Source organism: Myotis brandtii, unplaced genomic scaffold (genome assembly GCF_000412655.1).
Source record: "Myotis brandtii unplaced genomic scaffold, ASM41265v1 scaffold412, whole genome shotgun sequence".
Lineage (NCBI taxonomy): Eukaryota > Metazoa > Chordata > Mammalia > Chiroptera > Vespertilionidae > Myotis > Myotis brandtii.
The window spans coordinates 2736239-2759004 of NW_005365832.1; the positions used below are offsets into that span (position 1 = coordinate 2736239).

Consider the following 22766-nt stretch of genomic DNA (forward strand, 5'->3'; position numbering starts at 1 on the left):
TCCCTGGTCTCCCGCCCCCCATCCCCCGTCACAGACCACAGGTGCCTTGAGTGGCCACCTGGATGACTCTCAGCCCCCCTGTCCCTGAGCCTTGGGCTCCACCACTGTGATTCTCATGTTGTAACCTCGGGTCCTTCCTTTCCTTTGCTCCTGCTCCTCGCTTACTGAGAATCGCTAGGGAAAGCTATGCCAACTGGCTCCGTGACAGCCCTGTGCTATCAGCGCTAGTGGGCCTTCGTCCCGCTCAGCGTCCTTCCATTCATCCAGGCCATTTCCTACCACATCCCAGAGAGCAGCTCTAAACCTTTTCCCACTGTTTTAGCCCTAAGCAAAATCTACAAACGCTCACACAGACGAAATAGTTGGCTTAAAATTCCTCTCCACAATCTCAAAATGTTATTGTATATTCATTCTTCCTTTTTCTCTTCTCCTTTCTCAGAATTCTGAGAACCATCCCCCATCTCCTCCTCCTTTCCAAAGCTTGCTTTCCACGTGGATTTTGGTATCTTTTTCTTGTCTTTTCTTTTTTCTTTTTTTTTTTTGCATTTCCTCTGGGACTTTGTTGCATAATTTATCTCCCGTCTTCCCTTCCCTTTCTCCACATTCTTCCTCATGGCTGGCCCCTTCCCTCGGTTAGTGAGCGAGCCCAGTACTTCGGGGAGATTAATTGTGCCGTGATTGTTTGAGATGGTTGCAGAGCAGGCTTTTTTCCAGGTGAAGGGCGAAGGGAATCCGCACCGAAAGGATGGAGAACCGGGAGGTTCAGAGGGATTTTGTTGTCAGAGTGACTCTTGAGTTAGTTGTTATTTATGACTCTGCCTTCTTCTCCTACTGTTCTGTCAGCTCCTTGGGGCAGAGGCTGTCAGATTTATCTCACTTTCCGGCAGAAATATCTGGCTTGAATGAACAGAATTCCTGCAAAACGTGTGTGTATGGGGAGAGAGCGCTGCTCTCTAAAGGTGTAATTTTTAAAAAAACAGGAGAGTTGATGGGAAAGAGAAAGACATCTTCCTGTTAGGAGGACAAAAGGGGTCAACGTTCGTTCTTCCACGTGTGGTTCATTGTGTTAGGTTCCTGTCGCTGCCGCAAATCGCCACAAACATAGTGGCTTTGAACGACACATGTTTATTCTCTGACAGCTGTGGAGTTCTGGATGGGTCTGACTGGGCTGAAATCTGGTATCGGCAAGGCTACCTTCCTTGCTGGCGGCTCTGGGGGAGAACTGTTTTTTTTTGCTTTTCCCAGCTTCTAGGAGCTGTCTGCATTCCTTGGCTCGGGGTCGCCTTTCATCTCCAGACCCAGCCATGGCGGGTCAAGTCTTTGTCACGTGGCATCGATGGCCCTCCCTTGGCAGAAGTAAAAGGTTCCCCGCCCCTGCTCGCTACTGTCAGGTCTAAAGCAGGTCAGGATTGTATCTGCCGCCACCTACAGCTCAGCTTCAAGCAGAGTCTGCACATTCTAGTCCCTGCACAAGTGAGAGACAGGGTGCACTTGTCACCGAAACAACTCGGGGCGTGTTAGCCGGAAAGGAAGCTCCCTGGGAGGCAGTAACTGACGTGGCTCCCAGAGATGCTCATGCCAGCTCAGGCTCCTCTCATGGATGTGCGGGGTCCAGCCCAGGCAGGCGGCCCCACGGTCCTCTGCTCCGACCGGCCACCTCCACTGCACCGCCTCATGCACAGGACCGCGCTCAGCAGGACTCGCACAAAGGGGCTGGACCCGGGGAAGCCTGGGGAGCACAGCTTATGGGAAACTGCCGAAGAGCCAGTGTCTACTGCACACAACACGGAATTCTGGGGCAAACTTTATTACCTTGAAAACAGTGAAAGGCTGAGTTTGTTTGTTTGTTTGATGTTTACCAGAGGCGGAACCAGAACCAAGGATTGGCAACATCTCGCATCCCCTTTCTGGCCACATCCTCTTGTCATCTCCCTCCCTCCTCCCCTCGCTCTCTTTAACATCTGCTGTTTGTTCTCCAAAGAATCACTCATCCTTGGTCTCTCTGATGTTTACCGGCGGAACCAGAACCAAGGATTGGCAACATCTCGCATCCCCTTTCTGGCCACATCCTCTTGTCATCTCCCTCCCTCCTCCTCCCGCTCTCTTTAACATCTGCTGTTTGTTCTCCAAAGAATCACTCATCCTTGGTCTCTCATCCCTGGTCTCCCGCCCCCCATCCCCCATCACAGACCACAGGTGCCTTGAGTGGCCACCTGGATGACTCTCAGCCCCCCTGTCCCTGAGCCTTGGGCTCCAGCACTGTGATTCTCATGTTGTAACCTCGGGTCCTTCCTTTCCTTTGCTCCTGCTCCTCGCTTACTGAGAATCGCTAGGGAAAGCTATGCCAACTGGCTCCGTGACAGCCCTGTGCTATCAGCGCTAGTGGGCCTTCGTCCCGCTCAGCGTCCTTCCATTCATCCAGGCCATTTCCTACCACATCCCAGAGAGCAGCTCTAAACCTTTTCCCACTGTTTTAGCCCTAAGCAAAATCTACAAACGCTCACACAGACGAAATAGTTGGCTTAAAATTCCTCTCCACAATCTCAAAATGTTATTGTATATTCATTCTTCCTTTTTCTCTTCTCCTTTCTCAGAATTCTGAGAACCATCCCCCATCTCCTCCTCCTTTCCAAAGCTTGCTTTCCACGTGGATTTTGGTATCTTTTTCTTGTCTTTTCTTTTTTCTTTTTTTTTTTTGCATTTCCTCTGGGACTTTGTTGCATAATTTATCTCCCGTCTTCCCTTCCCTTTCTCCACATTCTTCCTCATGGCTGGCCCCTTCCCTCGGTTAGTGAGCGAGCCCAGTACTTCGGGGAGATTAATTGTGCCGTGATTGTTTGAGATGGTTGCAGAGCAGGCTTTTTTCCAGGTGAAGGGCGAAGGGAATCCGCACCGAAAGGATGGAGAACCGGGAGGTTCAGAGGGATTTTGTTGTCAGAGTGACTCTTGAGTTAGTTGTTATTTATGACTCTGCCTTCTTCTCCTACTGTTCTGTCAGCTCCTTGGGGCAGAGGCTGTCAGATTTATCTCACTTTCCGGCAGAAATATCTGGCTTGAATGAACAGAATTCCTGCAAAACGTGTGTGTATGGGGAGAGAGCGCTGCTCTCTAAAGGTGTAATTTTTAAAAAAACAGGAGAGTTGATGGGAAAGAGAAAGACATCTTCCTGTTAGGAGGACAAAAGGGGTCAACGTTCGTTCTTCCACGTGTGGTTCATTGTGTTAGGTTCCTGTCGCTGCCGCAAATCGCCACAAACATAGTGGCTTTGAACGACACATGTTTATTCTCTGACAGCTGTGGAGTTCTGGATGGGTCTGACTGGGCTGAAATCTGGTATCGGCAAGGCTACCTTCCTTGCTGGCGGCTCTGGGGGAGAACTGTTTTTTTTTGCTTTTCCCAGCTTCTAGGAGCTGTCTGCATTCCTTGGCTCGGGGTCGCCTTTCATCTCCAGACCCAGCCATGGCGGGGCAAGTCTTTGTCACGTGGCATTGTTCTGACCCTCTCTCCTCCCTCCTTCCATTTATAAGACCCCTTGTGGTTGTCTTAGGCCCACTGAGAGCTTCCCGGTAACCTCCCCATCGCCCGGTCAGCTGACCAGCAACCTCCTTAATCCTCTCCCCAACCTTAACCTGCCATGTTACCTAACGTCCTCACAGGTTCCAGGAGGTTAGGGCATGGACGTCTTTGGGGAGGCATCCCTCTGCCTGCCACCGCCTTGAACAAACAGCATCTGCATCGCCTGGGAGCTTGTTAGAGATGCAGAATCCTGGGCCCCACCCAAGCTTCTGACGCAGAATCTGCATTCTAATCAGTCCCCAGGTGATTGGAATGTACTTTCTAGTTTGAGAAGCCACAACTAGATTATCGCAAAGCCCCACTTGAAACTTCCCACGATTCTATGAAAACTGCATTTTTCCCCACCTTCCAATCTTCATTTTTCCTTCTTATCCTGGTTTCCTGCCAAAAAAAAAAAAAAGTTAATTTTGATTTGTACCCTTGGTGTTAATTCCCCAAAAGTCAGCCAAGTAGAACATGACAACAACTCATGCATATATTTTGCAGGCAGACAGTAGATGCTGGGAAAGGCAATTAAATTATAGAATCATCCATGATGCGGAGGTACTGGTCTGCAAAGAGTATTTTCTTCCCCAAGAAGATTCACCGGAGAACTGCCTTCATTAGTGAGAAGATGATGTTAGTGGCCCAGCAAGCGAAGCAAAGTGAGCTGTTTCTAAGGCATCTCTGAGTGGCTCAGCCTTTGAGAAATGTGACCAAAGCTGATTAGAAAATTCCTTTCAAAGTTGCAGGAACGGCAAACCCATAAATAACTCTGGTTCTCATTGGCGGGAAAGGAGGCTGCTGGCTGTGTGGTTGCTGTCCTTCTGGCAGGGACAGGACTAAGCTCACCTCCCAGACGACAAGCTGCTCAAGGCTAGGACCAGCCATAGGCCGTGCCTGGGACCTGGGAGCCCGCCATACATTCTGGGCTTGAGCACTTTCTAATACTGAGTGATACTTTATGCTGAATCCAGAGATGCACTGAAATAAAAGTGAATAAATAAACTGGACTATTTCAGTGGCCATCATGTTAGACTCTCTTCTTCCTTTTGTTCATTCATTCATTCACTCGTTTGTTCAACAAACATTTATGAATCATCTGCTGAATGCCACCCGTTGTTCCAGGCCCTGTGGCTATAAAGATATGGTCCCTGTCACTCAGGAACTCACATCCCAGTGAGGCAGTGTCACATAAGTAAATAACTGGCAACATGAGTGCTGGAAGAGGTATGTGAACAGGCCATGTGCCTCTCTTCTCCCGCATCATTTGCATGTTAACTGAATTTATCTTTAAAATTGTCCATTTCTCCCCTTTGCCAGTTGGACTAGTTATTGGGCTTTATTATTTTGTTTTCATCCCTAGCTACTAATTCTAGCTACTTATTCTAGAACAGCGGTTCTCAACCTGTGGGTCGTGACCCCTTTGGGGGTTGAATGACCCTTTCACAGGGGTCGCCTAAGACCATCGGAAAACACATATGTAATTACATATTGTTTTTGTGATTAATCACTATGCTTTAATTATGTTCAATTTGTAACAATGAAATTGGGGGTCACCACAACATGAGGAACTGTATTAAAGGGTCGCGGCATTAGGAAGGTTGAGAACCACTGTTCTAGAAAGTGAAACCCTCTCAAACTAGTGCAGGTAAGAAAGGGGTTATTACCAAGGTCTGGTGGGGTCTCGTGGGACTTCAGGAGAAGTTCAGGAAGCAGGGAAGGCAGGGAGTGAGGCAACTCCAAAAGGCCCCGCAGACCCCACAGCAGAAGTTCTGGTTGGCCCACGTCGTCTCTTCAGCCAGGCTGCTTCCTCGAGTCGTGATATAGTCCCTGTATTCTGATTGCCTCCTTCCTATCTCTCACTTAGCACAAGTTGCAATTATATATATATTTAAACTTATATGATTACATCTGTTTTCCTCTCTAGGTATGGCAATGATCATATCTGTTTTGTTACTGCTCTATCCAACCTTGGATAAATAAATGAAAGAATGAGAGGGAGAAAAACTAACTGTTCTTAGTGACCCTCGAGATGGGCTTTCTGTGGTCCCAGTTGGCTTGCAGAAGGGGGAGCGGGATGGAAGAGAGCCTTGGGTCCCCTGGCCGCTCACCGAGCTGTGGAGAAAGGTTCTTAAGGAGGGAGGTGTACAGGGCCGTCTCCCCCAAATAAGTCTTGGCCAACACACTAGCCACATGTTCTTTCAATTGCAAAGACACGCCAGCCTTCACACCCAGAGAGACCCTTCTCCTTCGTGGCCCAGCGTAAATGCCCCCAAAATACGTTTCTTTTTACATGTATTGAGCAGCTAATATATGCCCCATTCTATCTCAGACACTTTCACCCATCATCTCTTCATTTTCACAGAGATTCTAGCAAGTAAAACCCTCGTTTTTACAGCCCCAGAATCAAATTTCAATTGTTTAAACAGTTCACCCAAGGTCATAGAGCTGGCACGTGGCAGGGCCAGGATTAGGACCCAGGTGTGTTGTATCCCAAAGCTCCTTCCTTGCCATTTGGCTGCTCCTCCGGATAGTATCCTCCCCTCCCCGGCGGACTGAACTGCTGCTTCTCTGTAGAACCACCGCGCCTTGTTCCTAGACACAGCGTGAACACACACACTTCCCGGCACAGACGGCCTGGTTCCACACCATCCTGTCCCTCGGGGGCGGGGGGGCGGAGGGGGACTGAGTCTGCTTCCTCTTCGTGTCCTCAGCACCTGTCACTTACTGGGAGCTCACCCACTATCTGTCTGCTGGGCTGAGCTGCGGAAGGATAGGTAGTTACTCTGCCATTTCATATTTTTTAAAATATATTTTTATTGATTTCAGAGAGAAGGGAGAGGGAGAGAGAGATAGAAACATCAATGATGAGAGAGAACCATGGATCAGCTGACTCCTACACGCCCCACCCTGGGGATCGAGCCTGCAACCCGAGCATGTGCCCTGACCGGGAATCGAACAGTGACCTCCTGGCTCATAGGTCGACGCTCAACCACTGAGCCATGCCAGCCAGGCTCATTTTATACTTTTAAAACTCCACAAAATACCATGAGTACATTCTAAAGAAAGTAAAATTATCGAGCCTTATAAATATTTTTTCCCTCTCCGTTACTGAAATTTAAGAAACATATGTGTATTCTTCCTGCCCATGTAATGTTTAGTTACATCGCAGTCAACAGAGACTCACCCTCTGTTACTGTGGAAGGTAAAAATGCTGGTGAGTCAAGGCAGCAGCCTGGTATACCTACACATTGGCATCCTCTCCTTCAAGTGGGCGTGGGATTATGCACAAATGTCTGAGAGGAGGATTCTGCGCCCTCTGCCTAGGAGACACAGTGTGTACACAAACACTTGGATATGAAGTAACAGGTGCAAAGTGTTAAGAGAGATCTACTGCTTCCCGGCGGTGTGACTCAGTGGTTGAGCGTCGACCTATGAACTAAGAGGTCACGGTTTGATTCCCATCGGGGCACATGCCTGGGTTGTGGGCTCAGTCCTCAGTAGGGGGTGTGCAGGAGGCAGCTGATCCATGATTCTCTCTCATCATTGATGTTTCTATCTCTCCCTTTAAAAAGAGAGAGAGAGAGAGAAACCTACTTCTCAGGGCTATGGGAATTGAAAGGCAGCAGGGATGCCCTCTGGCAGGGATGGGGCGGACTTCATGGGACACAGGGCATTTCAGCTAGAATGTAAGATTCAGACAAACACACACAGCTCAGGTCAAAGGCAAACCACACAGAGGTGGGGGTGGGGGTGGGAGGCCAGCACTGGGCTGTGCTTGTCCGTAAAGGGCAGAGCAGGAGGGGCGCTTGGAAAGCAGGTTGGAGCCCGTTGCTGAAGGCCCCGAGTGCCAGGTGTAGAGCTCACTTTATTCTCAGGAAGGAAGGTGGTAAACGGCCACTATTCCGCTTCAGGCAGAGCAGTCTGGCAGCGGCGGGAATGGATTTGTGGGGGAGAGCCTGGAGCAGAGGGAGCGGGGATTTTATGTTTATTTGACAATACTGGGTCTTTACTGATCACACAGCTGTGTAGGGGGACTGGACACCGGTCAGGACCATTTCTGAAACTTGGGCACAGGTTAAATGACTCATGGGTGAGGCTACAAGGATTTCTAAGGAGTCATCACAGACAGGCTCAAACAATGCACAGTGCGAAGGAGGGAGCCTGCTAGCAGCTCTAAAACCTGGCCACTCGGTCCAGAGGAGGGAGGTTAATGCAGGAAGCAGCAGTCAAAAGGCTTGTGGAAGGCAGGGCCTCGCTGCTCAGTGAGGGCGATATGCCAGCAGGCGGGCCTGAGGCAGAATGGGCCAAAACCTGCCCGGCCAGATAGGAAGCCCCAGAGAGAGGAGGGGAGGGGAGATTAAAACGCTGAAGCGAAATCACAACCACTTTTGAGGTGCAAAAGGCAAATTTCTAAAGCAGGGGAACATGATTTGGGGAAAGGCAAAGCAGTTGCTAAGTGAACTGCTAACAAGGGCTCCCGATTGTCAGCCTGCAGCCTGGCCCACTGGGTTTATGGCATCAGCATCCGTACCTAGAGGGATGCAGTGGAGCGCAGCGAGCAGTGGGCCTGGGTGTGAAGCTGCAGCAGCAGGCACATCAGGGCTGTGGGGTGCAGGACACGCTGTGTACCAGGCAGCGCCAGAAACAGCCTCTGCGGGACAGAGCAGTCCGTGCACGCGTGGGTTTTCTGACTTCCCCGATGCAAACTACCCTTCCTCACCTCACGCACTGATTGATCCACTCCTCCAGGAGCTTCGTTTCCAGATGCAAAGGCTGCCTGCAACCCAACCTCGCTGCAGCACTGCCCTGTGACCCCCTCCTGACAGTTAAAGCGACTGGTCAGGAGGTCTTTTTCAGAGTTAAATGTTCAGAGCCCTTAGGACTGGGGCTGCATCTTGGATAGTGACACCATGGGGTTCCTGTATTTTTATGCGGACACGTGCGTGCACACGATTTCATCATCTTTGTTGCAGATGTTTTCGCAGGAAAATACGTGTAATGACTATGAATAAGAAGGTGGTGGAGCAATACTACGCCCTTCACATCAGCAGAGTTCAGTGATAAAAGCAGAAACAGTGTGGCCCAGAAATTCACTAGAATTCAACATCACTACAGAATATCTAAGAATAAGCAGAAGCTATTTTTTCCCCTCTTTCTCTTATTTTTTTTTTAAAAACTTGATATTCCTGTCTTGGTTAAGTGTCTTCCTCTGGGAATCATATGCAATATTCACAGTTAGATTTGATGTCAGAATTCCGTTGTTGACAATGTTCTAAGGATACGTTCAGAGCTAGGATGTCTAAGATGACAAAGATGGATGTTTTCTATATCTGACCATGGTTGTTGTATAAACATCTAAAAAGGAAGTGTCTGTAAGCCATGGTTTATACTGTGTTTTGCTTTAACCTGATACAGTGCATTATGTTCTGCAGAGGGGAGACTGGAAACAGGTAGAACCGTTAGTTATGCTTATTCCATAATTGTGGGCCTTTACTGATCACACAACTGTGTACGGGGGTTGAGAACTCTGGTCTAATGTAACTACAGATGACCCTGGCACCACACGAGGGTGGGGGGTTACCGGCACGCCCCTCCCTCTTTCCCGCACAGTCAAGAATTTGAGTGTAACTTTTGACTCCCCAAAAACGCAACTACTAATAAGCCTACTGTTGACCGAAAGCCAATGACATACACAATAGCACATTTTTGTATGTTACATGTATTATTCTGTATTCTTATACTAAAGTAAACTAGAGAAAAGAAAATGTTATCAAGAAAGTCATATGGAAGAAAAAATACATTTACAATATTTATTTAGAAAAATCCAAGTCTAAGTGGACCTGCACAGTTCAAACCCAGGTATAATGTAGTTAATGTCATTAATAACTAAGCATTATATTATTTAGAGGAGCATGGCTGATGTGGTAATAATAATGGTGATTATTAAGAAATTCTGTGTAATACTAACCAACTAGAGTGGGTTGAAATGCTAGAATTTTATTTTAAAGAACTACGTTAGAAGGGTCGCATGTAATGTCTATACATCCAATGCACTGATAAATACTGGGTCACTGTAGTTATTGTTGGGCACACACTGATAATGACTTCCCTGGGTTGGATGTAGGTGGTTTTGTTCTTGTTTTTCTGGCCATCTTAACTTCTTTTAAAAAGAGGGGGAAATGGGAAGATATTGGTCAAGGGGTACAAACTTCCAGTTATAAGATTTAACAAGGTCTGGGGATCTCATGTACAGCATGGTGATTGTATCTAATAATACTGTATTTTGTATCTGAAAGTTGAAAGTAGATCTTAAATGTTCTCACCACAAAAATAAATGGTAATTATGTGATGAGATGGAAATGGTAACTAATGCTATAGTGGTAATTGTTTTGCAGTATATAAGTGTATAAAATCAACACCTTAACTTGCATTTACATACACACACACACACATACACACATACATATATATATATATGAGAGGGAGAGAGAGAGAGAGAGAGAGAGAGAGAGAGAGCTATCTTTTTTAACACAATGAATAAGAACAACTTAACAGAAGTTCTTGTGAGCATCCTTGAGGGATGCTCAGAAGACCTGAGTCCTTTGCACAGCCCCATGGGCCCTGCGTGATCTGGTCCCTGCCGTCTCTGGCCTGTCTTACCCTCTGAAAGCCCCACCCTCTGCCTCCCTCCTAACTCACCTCCGGCCACTTTCTCCTCATCATGCCTTGCTTCTCATTCATGCTGGTCCTTCTGCCTAAAATGCCTTTCCCCTTACCTCCCACTCATCTCTTCTCACTTCAGATCTCAGCATACCTATATAAAGGCATGCATGTCTCCCTGCCATAAGATTTTATAGATTTTATCACAGTGTACATGTTTGTGTGGTCATTTGATCAACGTGTACATTTCTCTCTAGTCTGTAAGTTCCAGGAAGTTGGATGCCTTGTCACACAATAGACATTCAAAAAATAATCACTGAATGGATTTTTTTTTTAAAAAAAAAACAAACTTAGATTTGAAGAAGTTACTGTTTTTTTAATATGGAGGCTAGAAAAACTAAGAACCATAAATCACACAATAGACATTCAAAAAATAATTACTGAATGGATTTTTTTAAAAAAAACAACTTAGATTTGAAGAAGTTACTGTTTTTAATATGGAGGCTAGAAAAACTAAGAACCATAAAATGTGAGAATAGAAAAAAAAAACAGAGAAATCTTGAGTCACATATACAAATACATATATTGTATGAGTTCTCAGTAAACACCACAGAGTTGGCATTGTTGAGTGTTAAAATTCAAAACCAGCTCTCTGATCTATAGTATCAGAAACTCTACAAGTCATTTACCCATCGCGTATACTGTTTGCTCATCATAATCTAAATACTCATCTATACAGTTCTATATGGAGAAGGCTACCTATTTCCTAACGTAATTGGGAGAGAGGCTATCCTGTTTAATTAAATGTTCTAGTCAATCGAGTCACACTCCATCCATACCCGTATAATCCATAAGCCATGACTCTGATTACAATAAACTGCAGGCAACTCACAAACTCAGCTGGTCATACATCACCATTGCTGTAAACACTGAAGATCGTGCAGGGATCACCCTGTGATGCCACTTACCTGGGCACCAGGCGGCACCCTCGTATTTGTCAGGAGCAGCTGCAGTAATCTCCTTGAAAGGAAGCTGGTGAGCCAGGCTTTGCTAACGTGGATCGAGCACACCATAGTAATAGCAAGGGCGGTAAAGATCAGTTCTGTTGAGCCAGACGAAAGAACACGTGCTAAATTTGACTAAGAAATACGTACAGGCCATTAAAAATTGACTATCAGCCTAATCTGTTGCAATCCTTTGCTCTCACATACGTATTTGCTGTGTTTGAAATGCTTGGTTTTCAGACGTGTGTTGAAGAACATTTTCTGTCCTGTGGCTAAGACTGCCACGTCCCACAATGCAATGCCCGCGTTTTCCTGTCTCTGTAAACATCCGTGGAGGGTCACAGCACACTGGGAGCCTCCGATGTCGGGTTCCACTGTGCGGAGCGGAGACGCTGAGGCACGAGGCCGCATCTGCACGTTTCCCAGAGATCCCCCTGAGCCAGTGCAGGGGGAGCCCGAGACAGAACACATCTGTGTCCTCCCTGCAACACATCTGTGTGCATCTGGAGTCTCGGGGCATGTCGATGGCTTTTCACACGCGCCGTTAGAGTCCAAACAAGGGACCTTTGTAAGACCTGTGTGCGCAGCACAGGGGTGTCCAGGTAGTTGCAGGGTGCATCCCGCTGGCCTGAAACGCCTGAGAATGTGGAGGGCAAGAGGCTTCCCAACACCTTTCCTGAGGTTAGAATTCCGTCCTGTGAGAGATCTCTGGGTGGGAAATGTTTAAAGCGTTTCCCCTCCTTTTCCCTTCTGCCCTTACAGATCTATGCGGTCCGCTCCGTTGTTCCCAACAAAAGCAACAACGAGATCGTCCTGGTGCTGCAGCAGTTCGACTTCAACGTGGACAAGGCAGTGCAGGCCTTCGTGGACGGTGAGTGCAGGCCCTGAACCGAGGGTGTCAGAGCTGAGTGTGCCCTGTGCTTCCGTACGGTTCTCCTTAAATGCATCGAATACCAATGCGTTACTAATGCTTTCTCATAAGAACAGGCATTTTGGAAAACACACACACATACTCAATAAAAACACAATTTAACGTTTTTTCCATCATTACTAGTAAAAAACAAACAAACAAACAAAAAACAGTATAGATGTTTTCTAAGTATTTTCTAAAGGATTCCTATAGTAATGCTACTGATTCCATTGCTACCAGTCATTCACGTGTGTTACTAAACACGAGCCTCATTTGACGGTGTCCTCTGCCCGGAGCGGGAAGGACTCGCTCCAACTTGGGAAGTTGTCGCTCTACTTGGCTCTACGACTGGAGTCCTTGAATGTGATGCTTTAGTACCCGAGGGGACTGGTTTATTCTTTTACATCCTTGCTTTTTTATTTTGAATTTGCCTAATTAATTGGAATATCAGTTCATCTCATCTACTTCTAGAACAGTGGTTCTCAACCTTCCTAATGCCGTGACCCTTTAATACAGTTCCTCATGTTGTGGTGACCCCCAATTTCACTGTTACAAATTGAACATAATTAAAGCATAGTGATTAATCACAAAAACAATATGTAATTATATATGTGTTTTCCGATGGTCTTAGGCGACCCCTGTGAAAGGGTCATTCGACCCCCAAAGGGGTCACGACCCATAGGTTGAGAACCGCTGTTCTAGAACCTTTTTGCTTTTTTTTTTTTACTTGTTTTTTAGAAAGCCCATTGCCAGCGATGTTATAGAATCTCAAGTCTTGAAATGTTTTTATCCTGTAAATGTATAACCTACTGTTTTAGATTTCCTGTAAACTAGGAAATCCTCTTCTCCTAATCACATTAAATACGTTTCCTTGATGAACAGAGATCACATGCCCGCCCTTGGTTATCATAATGCCTCTGGTCCCGTGTCAGCGTCTGTTTTGTAAATATGGACTGACTCGCCATAATCTGACGGATGAGGTCAGGGAAGACTTAGCGCATCTCTCAACCACATCCTATTTACACCGTATTTGTTAAGGGTAGTGTGACCTGCTCATTTTCCGAGGAATAGAATAATCATCCGACGTTCCTACCAGTATATTTGCCTTTCAGACAAGGTCTTGGAACCAGGCAACAGGCTAGCATTCTGATGTCTGCAGCCAAGGTCTAAAGTCCTAATTGAATTTAAAAATGATTATCATTCAAAATAGACCTGCAAGCAGACCCGCAGTGCACAGCTTCCCTGCTCTTCCCTGATTCATGGACCAGCAGATAGAGAATCTGTAGTTATCAACAACCAATAGTAGAGAGAGCCATATTAACCAGGCATTGCGGCTTCCCGGGCAACGTGTCTCAAGAAGAAAATGTTGGGCCCTGGCCAGTTTTGCTCAGTGGATAGAGCATTGGCCTGCGGACTGAAGGGTCCTGGGTTCTGTTCTGGTCAAGGGCACATTCCCGGGTTGCCAGAGGCTCGATCCAGTAGGGGGCGTGCAGGAGGCAGCCTTCAATGATTCTCTCTCATCATTGATGCTTCTATCTCTCCTTCCCTCTCCCTTCCTCTCTGAAATCAATATATATATATTTAAATGTATTACAAAGGAAATGTTAGAGCCACACACATCCTGGCTCAGACACACTGTTCAGGTTTCCCCTGCCAGCGTCGCTCGCATGGAAACGGAGCTTCAGGAAAGGGTTAGGGGGACGGTCCCCACCCCCGCTGGCTTGTGGCCCCACAGCGAAAGTTCCATTACAGAGTGACCCTGAGGAAGTGACGGACGCCCAGTAACTGATCACTGTCGGAGGTCCGAGTGTGTTTAAATAGAGCACCTTGCTTGTCCTTCCTGAAGAGCTCGCCTTGTCAGCGTCGAGGTCTCATTAAATAAAACCCTCATCGATCGCGGAGGAGCCTCGTGCCGTTGTGGCTGGGCACCAATCACACAGCTTGTTTAAAAGCCACTGAGAATCAAAAATATGTGTCAGCAACCACCTACATGGCATATTAACAGCACTCCTTCCGAGTGGCCCAGGAAACCCCCAGCATTTTCAGGAGAATTAAACTTGAACAGTAACAGTTTCACAATTCTCTGCAAACATGGTTATTTCTTCTTCAGAATTACTCTCCAGGAGCTCATTTTTTAAAAACTGCAAGTAGAATTTATGTCAAAATATGGAAACCAGAGGAATAAATGAGTATTGCCACTGAAAGCTGGAAGCAGTTCACCTCCTTCCCCTGCTTAAAAAGGACAGTATTTTGACATTTTTAAAGATAGTACTTAGAAAACTGACGCTTATCTATGAGTGAGGACCACCCTCATGATTAGTAGCCACTGCTGTGACTTACCCCGAAACCTAATGAAAGTGACTTCCTCCAGTTCTAAAGAGAAATACTGTGAAGCATTAATTCTTTGGGAAAATTAGAGGAAGGCCGGGCCTGTTAATAGAAAGTCTGAACTACAGTGCACTTTTAAGTGCAGTGTTATTATTTCAAGTACATGTAACTCAAAAAGCCTGCGAGGGGTGCTGAATCGGAAACTTCGAGTAGACAGGAATAATTAGCCCGTCTAAGCATTAGTCACAGCAACGCCGCCTCTGCTTACCCAACAGTGACAGCAGACTCCATAATTGGGACCCGGCTAATTTGAAATTTCTCACAAAGGCCAGGCTCAAGTTTATCTTTGTTTGGCCAACACACTCCTTGCAGGGAACTATTATAGTGTAATGAGATTGTGTGCGAATGCTTACTCTTTGAGAAGTAACTACTTAATATGAAAAAAGCTAATGTACTCATTACCAATAAGTTATTGTTGAAATTACCTCCCCCTACCCCGCTCATCTGGAATGAGTGAAAGAACTTTGTTAGAACAGGTAGAAACATTTACTTGAGCAAAAGAGAAATACAAGCATGCGTATATACATACATACATACATATATACATACATACATACATACATACATACATAACAACAATGTTGTGTAACATAGCAGGGTAGGCTTTTCCTCTGAGTCTGTGTGATTCCTCATGTGTGAGTGGCATTGACAGAACCTGGCACTGTTGTCATTTGATGAACTTTTGTTTCAAAGTGGGCGCCTGGCAAAGACCACCCCCCACCTTTCCCCTAGTGATGAGAGCAATGCTTTCGTCAGCTCATCTGGCCTCCTTATCACCCTGCAAGCTGTGAACACAATAGAGGCAGGAAAAAGAGTAGGAATGGCCAGACAACAACCTATGATTCACATGGTTAATAATATTCAAAACCCCACCTTTGGTCCAGAAGATTAGAGGTATTTTGATTCATCTATCCAACAGAACAATTTTAATTCTACTTACGGCAACGAAGCTAGCAGAAAATTCTCAAGATATATTTCATTTTCTCTAAGACAACATAATGACCAAAAAAAGTAAGCTTCATGTAGTAGGGCTTAATGTTTTGATAAAACCAAGATCATGCAGTGAATTAAATGAAAATCTGGAAGTAAAACACGAAACTGGCATTTTTATTAAGGCAGGATGTATCAAAACAAATGAAAAAGCCGGGGGGGAAAATTGCTACCAAGATGAAAAGACCGAGATGAATTTTGTGTGGTGTTTTATTATGTGAATACGCATTAAAGATCCTTTGTCTTTGTCTAGGCAGTGCAATTCAAGTTCTAAAAGAATGGAATATGACAGGAAAAAAGAAGGTAAGATTAATATTGATTGTAAATTAGTAGCATCTTCAATCAAAACTTTTATTGTTGTTATCATTTTAACGAGGCTGCCAATGTTACGCTTCTTTCAAATATGATAATATGTGCACCCAGAAAGCTTGTAAATCCATGGCTCTCTTCAGTTCCCAGCCGCCCTCCCCACGAAGGCCCTTGTTTTCTGCTCGGTGTTCCAACCACCAGGTGTGCTTCAGAAGTGCCGGGGGTTTTCTTTTTAAGGATTAAGGGGAGGCTCGCCTGAGAACTCAAAGGATTCAAGACATTAACTTGCCTGAACAGATCCTGTGGCACAGAGAAGATTAGGAGTGTTTCAAAGACACTTGGAAACGCTCTAAATATATTTTCACATGTTTTTCCAACTGCAAGAATCTATCCAAAGCTGCGCTGAGATACCTTTTTGCTGAGTTCTAAGCTAGGTTTTCTTAAGAGAGAAAGAAAATACTTTAAAATCAGAGTAAGGGACCTGTTTTTTTCTTTTTGAGAACTCTGGCAGACTCCTCCTTGAAAACAGAGGGGAGATTTTAATCGGCCCCTTTTACATTACTTTGCCTTCTTGTCTAGTCCGCAAGAGTGACTTGTGGACACGCGTGAGGTGTGCGTGCACACACGGGCCTCTGTCTCCAGCTTGCCTTCCTCATCTTGTGAGCATGCTCACTCGCTCCTGGTCCTGTGCCTATAACCTGCTTCATGGCCTTTACAAAAAGTCTGCTCTTTTCTTTTTTTAAATAAATCTTTATTATTAAAAGTATTATATCTGTCCCCTTTTTTCCTCCGTTGATCCCTTCTAGCCTGCCCCCCCCCACTCCCACCCCAGGCCTTCATCACCCTATTGTCTGTGTCCCTGGGTTATGCATATATGCATACAAGTTCTTTGGTTAATCACAAGTCTGCTCTTTTCAAAGTCATTGCCCTGCCATTGCCACTGTTTGCCAGCGGGGTCTGAGTCCTGGAAATCCCAGGAGATAAACCCCAGTCTGTCCTGCTCCCTGAGGGGCAGTCACAGGCCTGCAAGCCAGGTTTTCACCAAAACAAACAAGCAAGCAGTGTTACTTCCATACAATCCCGAGATCGGGGCCATTATCCTGGCCGCTTTTTCTCTTCCTAGTTTCATGTAGAATAGGAAGAATTATGAGCTTTTTCCCTAGTCTTTGTGAGCCACCATCTTTGACAGTCTCCGCTTATCTTTAATCATAGCTCCCTGGGCATTTGTGGGGGATGAAGATGATTCACAAGCGACTGAAAGGCGGTATTTACTCTTACATGGAAATTTTCAGAAGTGTGGTTTGGGTATGAATTTCTCTGATGTGAGAAAAGGAGCAGACAGCAGCTGCAGACCCAACTCATTACCGAGTCTCCCTCTTAGTGGTTGGGTGGGACCGTGGGAAAATGGTCTGCCCAGCCTACTAGCTGTGGGGCTCCCGTGGGAACTGGGACCTGGTGCCGCTGGCCTTGGCCGCCACCCAGTGAATGAATGAATGTGCCCCCTTGCTTCTCCAGGGGAGCACTTTCTCAGGGGCATGGTCGTGGTTTCAAAGGAAAAGAACGGGAGTAGGGAGGAGAATTCAGGAGAGAAAGCTGTTCTTTTTATTCCTTTTCCAAATGTGTAGAAGAACAAAGCCAGCTGAGGTTCAGCTGGTACCCACTCATGCAGCAGGCAGACAGGCCGGGTCCTGATGGGTCGGCATCCGTTCTGATTGGCTGAGGCCTGTACCACACTGAAGGTTAAGAACAGTGAATATTCCTCGGTACAAAACCAAAGCAGTAAAGCATACAACATAATTAGGCACAACATCTTAGTATGCTGACCATTAGGACATTTTAGGAGAGACAGGAAAACTCCCATGTTGTAATAATTCAGGCCTGAAAGATTTCGGTTGTCTGAAGTGCAGGGTAGGGGAGCCTTGTAAAGTCAGTCAGCTACAGCTACAGCCGAGCGGTCAGGGGGTCCACTGCTCAGTCCAAACCCAGATGGACTGGGTCCATTTGGCCTTACTTTGTAGCCATTGTCTGCTCCGGCTTAAATATTCGTGGGGATGATTTGGGGTCCCGGGGCTGCCTGGAACCTCCCAGCAGTGGTAGCAAACAGGACCTCTGGTGGGCTGGTGCCTATTTCACAGACCCAAGGGGGACTTTGGGGATCTGCTGTTCACATCCTCATTTTGCAAGGACTTGCCTGCCTTTTTCGTGTCAGTCCTTCCCTCAACATCCTCTCCTCCCCGGAGGATCAAACCTTCGTGTCCTCCTTGCCTCCCATCTTCATTGCCTCTGTAAGAAAGGAGAGCCATTCTCTAGGGCGCCATGGCCGATTCCAGTTCTCTCAGGGCACAGTCACAGGTTCCCTGTTACCGCGTGTGGTGTCTCGATTCGCTCAAGTCTGCCGGTGTCTAAGCCATCCCTGCGATGGTTCCCTTTCAGAGGAAGCTTTCTGTTTACAATGTTTATGAAATGAAGGTTGATACAACTTATTGTGAGAAAGAAGATATTTACTTACATTAAGTTGGGTGGTTAATAAAGATGTGTTTTCACCCATTCTATTAGAAGAGCCAGGAAATTATATATATTTAATAAATAATAAGACAAGAATAAACTCTGTGTGTTTCACATACAACTGTAAACCTACTTTTTCCCCACCTTGTGTTTATGTGTGTATGTATATATATTTGTGCGTGTGTGTGTGTGTGTGTGTATATATACACACACACATATATATGTATGTATATATCATCTTATATAAAACTAGAGGCCCAATGCACGAAATTCGCGCCTCTGTCTTGGCCCCCACCCACTGTGGCTGTGTCCAGAAGGAAGGATGTCAGGAAGGACGTCTGGTCTAATTAGCATATTACGCTTTTATTATTATAGATATCTTATTTTGGTCTCTCAGGTTCATCTTATAATTCAAGGATCTGAGCTAAAATCATATTATCTTCTCATTCTAGAACAATAAACGAAAAAGAAGCAAGTCCAAGCAGCATCAAGGCAACAAAGATGCTAAAGACAAGGCCGAGAGGCCGGAAGCAGGGCCGCCACTCCCACCGCAGGCCCAGAACGGCCACAGCGGCAGCTGCGAGAAGGATAGCTCCTCCACCGACTCCGCCAGCGAGAAGCCAGCCCTCCTCCCTCGGGAGAAGAAGATCTCGATACTCGAGGAGCCCCCCAAGGCTCTCCATGGGGTCTCAGGTCAGTCATTGTTAAGTCAAGTTGCTGAGGAAGACGTGGAAGGAAGGGATGCAGAGGGAACCTACTGGCCCAGTCGTGGCTGCTGTTGGAGGGGAAAGGATGGGCTCGGTGCACACGGTTCAGGCTTCCTGGGAAGGGGAGGGGAGGGAGGACTGTCAGGGACCAAAGAACAAATGCTCAGTCCAGTCCTACACTGAGTCAAAGGATTATCTTTTCTCAAAAACCCCAGTCTGGTATGTATTAGGATCATTAGGAAAGTGGAAATTCCAAGTTTAAAGACATTTTCTCTCTTGACACCTTTGCTGGGATAAGGGAGGGATAATTGGTGACAAAAGAAAATGTTATTTAGAGGTAGTATTTTCTATGATGTGACAGAACATAATCTTCCAGGTGTTAGAATCTGGAATGTTAATTATTTGGGCTAAAGCTATATGTTAACTAATCTACAAAGGCTACTTCTCAATCAGCTGCATGGCCTTGGGAAACATCATTTCATCTCTGCTCTCCCACTTCCTTGCTGTCTCTACTAGAATGTACTAGATCAGTGGTCTTGAATACTACCTGACCCAATGCTTCATTTTTACAACAAATCCTAGACTAAACCTCATAGGTAATGTAATCTACCTAGAATTTCAATAAAGTAACACATATAAGAGTTCAGGAACAACTAAAATAGAGGCCTAAGAAAATGGCCAGATGTTCACACCTGCTGATAATGAATCACTTTGCCCTAAAAGAAGCGAGACATGGCTGGATATTGTGGACACCGTTTCTCTGTATTTGACATGTGAATTGAGAGATAAGTAAGTGTTTTTGTAGGCAGACCTGGAAGTGAATGCAGCTGCTATAAGTGCAGTTGTCAATTCAAATACCGCGACTGCTGGTGTAGTTGGCCATGTGATTTTCTAAATGGTGAGATTCTCTTGGTAAAGTTCTGAACACCATAAAGTACAATCTTTTCTTAATTGACACCGCAGCGGAAGCCTGGGAATCCAAGTAAAACAGTGCAAAAAAAGACCTTGGGTTTATGTGTAAAGTGACTAGAAGGACATGAGAAAGTTCAGGACACAAGGCAATTCTTTGTTGTGCAAGACTGTTGTGATTGTAAGTCGACCTGTATCCCCCTTCCCCTCCCCAACCCCCCAGACATCATTTTTTTAAGTTTTAAAAATGCCGTCACTTTTTCAAAATGCCTCCTAAGAGGTGGTAGATCCCTTGGTGAGATCCAGGACACTAATTTATTCCCAAAGTCCTTCTAGTTATAAAACCCTGAGTGTATTGCATCAGCAACTTTTTAAGCTCCTCTTACATGCAAAGAAGTGCGCTGGGAAGGGTGTGGTGTGGTGTGGTCCAGGCCCTGGGGGAACCCCACTCTGATCTCTTTAAAGAGAAGGTCATGCGAACACTGATGAGTTGATGGTTTGGGAAGAGAAGAGCCACATCCGACTGAGCGATGCAGGGGATGTCGTGGCAGCAGTGGGCTGAAGGACCCATAGACGCGAGGCAGCGGAGAGGACTCGGAGGGTCAGGAAACAGTAGGGAGAACTTGACTCAACACCCACCTGCTATATACGATGCTGCACTGTCCTCTGATAAACCCAAGATGAATTGGACAGGGGCCCTGCCCAGGAAGCGTTCAGTCCGGCAGAAGAGCCACGTGCCACGCCAGGGGTGCAGTGAGGCAGCATGAAGTAACCGACACGCTCTACAGCACACTAGCAAGTGTTCCGATGGTCACTAAGCTCTACTTTTCTCCCATAAACACATTACCTAACAACTCTGTTCCTAGGGCTGGAGTTGGGGTAATCCTGACCACACCATGATTTCTGAAAGCCAGCCAAACAGCAGCAAAGACAACCTATTTCCATTTAGAATCCGGATTTTCCAGGAATTTTTAAAATTCCGTTGTTAACGATGCCTACCCTTTTGAGAATGTTTTGATTTATAGTCAGGGCAGGAGAAAGAAATTAAATAATCGAGTGGCAGATTCCCAACTTTGCTTGTTATTGCTTTCACATGAATTACTTTCAAAATCTAATTACTCAAGTTGCTGCTTCGATATCAATCATAGACTAAAAGCCTAGCACATACATTTGTTCATTTACTGATAATTTATACCTTCTCCCTAAAACAATTTCGGTAACTCTATCAAGTATACAACGTTAGAGCAAATGCAATATTGAAGAGCTCCCTTCACCGTGGAGAGCTGCCTTGAAAGTTAAGTGCCCACTGGAGTTCTCTGTCCAAGGGATTCCGTAAACCTGCCAGGAACTTCCTGTGAAGAAGTCTTTCCTGCACAAAGAACCAACCCAGCGTCCCTTCAATTGTGTGAGTTTAGTGCGAAAGCATTGGGGTATGTCAGCATTATATATTTTTTAAATATATTTTTATTGATTTCAGAGAAGAAGGGAGAGGGAGAGATAGAAACATCAATGGTGAGATAGAGTCATTGATACGCTGCCTCCTGCACACCGCACACTGGGGATCAAGCCCACAACCCGGGCATGTGCCTTGACCGGGAATGGAACCATGACCTCCTGGTTCATAGGGCTATTTATTGGTTCATTACAAATCTATGTCTCGTGTAAATTTTTCTGTTAAACAATAAACGATGGTAATGGACGGCTATTAGATGTTTTTGCAAAAGGAAGTGACCCCTGGTTGACCATTAACTTCATTAGTAGCTCACTTACTAAGACCATACATTTTTAAATGAGTTTGTAATTAGTTTTTTAAATGGGTGTGTAATTAGATTTTTCTTCCCCAAAATAACGAAGATTCTCAGAAGTTGATGCCAAGCCTGTCAGATGACTTGAAAATGTTTGTCCAATCTGCTGGCAATCCACGGACCTCGAACCGCTATTTCACAAGCGAGTGTTAGGTCCTGGACATTCTGCCCTCTATTTTCAGTAGACCCTTGGAACCAGAAAGGATGGGAGTGATCCTTTAATCTTGCGCCCTCATTTTATAGCTCAGGAAACCGAGGCCCCCCAAGTTAAGAAGCTGAGACAATAACCTGGGGCTACCCTGGGGTAACTCTCTTTAGTTTGCAAACACCTAACACAAACTCATATACTTTTATGCATGCATTGGAGAGCTATTGCTAAAGCCTGGGCTTCCTAACTCCTAAATGATGTATAATTGAAAAATGATATTGTGTGTTCACCACCCCAAGTCAATTTTCCTTTGCCCTCTTCTATCTCCCCACTTACCCTCTTTACTCTCTTCTATCTTCCCCCACCCGCCTTACCCTCTGGTAACCATCATACTGTTGTCTGTGTCATTGAGGTATTTTTTCTTAATCCCTTCACCCTTTTCACACAGTCCCCCAGCTCCCTCTCCTCTGACAGCTGTCAGTCTGTTCTCTGTACCTATTAGTCTGTTTCTATTTTGTTAGTTTATTTTGTTCATTAGATTCCACATATAAGTGAAATCACATGGAACTTGTCCTTCTCTGATGGACTTCTTTCACTTAGCATAATGCTCTCCAGGTCCATGCACGCTGTCGCAAAATAAGTGATGGTGGGAGAAGACTTGACTTGGGGTGGTGAACACACAATACAATATACAGATGATGTGTTATAGAATTATACACCTGAAACCTATGTAATTTTATTAACTACTGTCACCCCCAATAAATTCAATAAACAAATATAAAAAAAAGAAAAGAAGGGAGGGAGGGAGGGAAGGAAGGAAGGAAGGAAGGAAGGAAGGAAGGAAGGAAGGAAGGAAGGAAGGAAGGAAGG

General features: G+C 45.6%; 1 protein-coding gene across 1 annotated transcript in view; it reads left to right on the forward strand.

Annotated features, from left to right (window-relative positions):
• The window catches only part of SPATS2L (spermatogenesis associated, serine-rich 2-like), a 128315-nt gene that overhangs the window by 64698 nt on the left and 40851 nt on the right, over window positions 1-22766 (forward strand). Inside the window, exons 3-5 of the mRNA XM_014545579.1 lie at window positions 11988-12096; window positions 15767-15816; window positions 18780-19020. Of these exons, the coding sequence (XP_014401065.1) occupies window positions 11988-12096; window positions 15767-15816; window positions 18780-19020 (400 nt within the window). The remainder of the gene's footprint in view (window positions 1-11987; window positions 12097-15766; window positions 15817-18779; window positions 19021-22766) is intronic.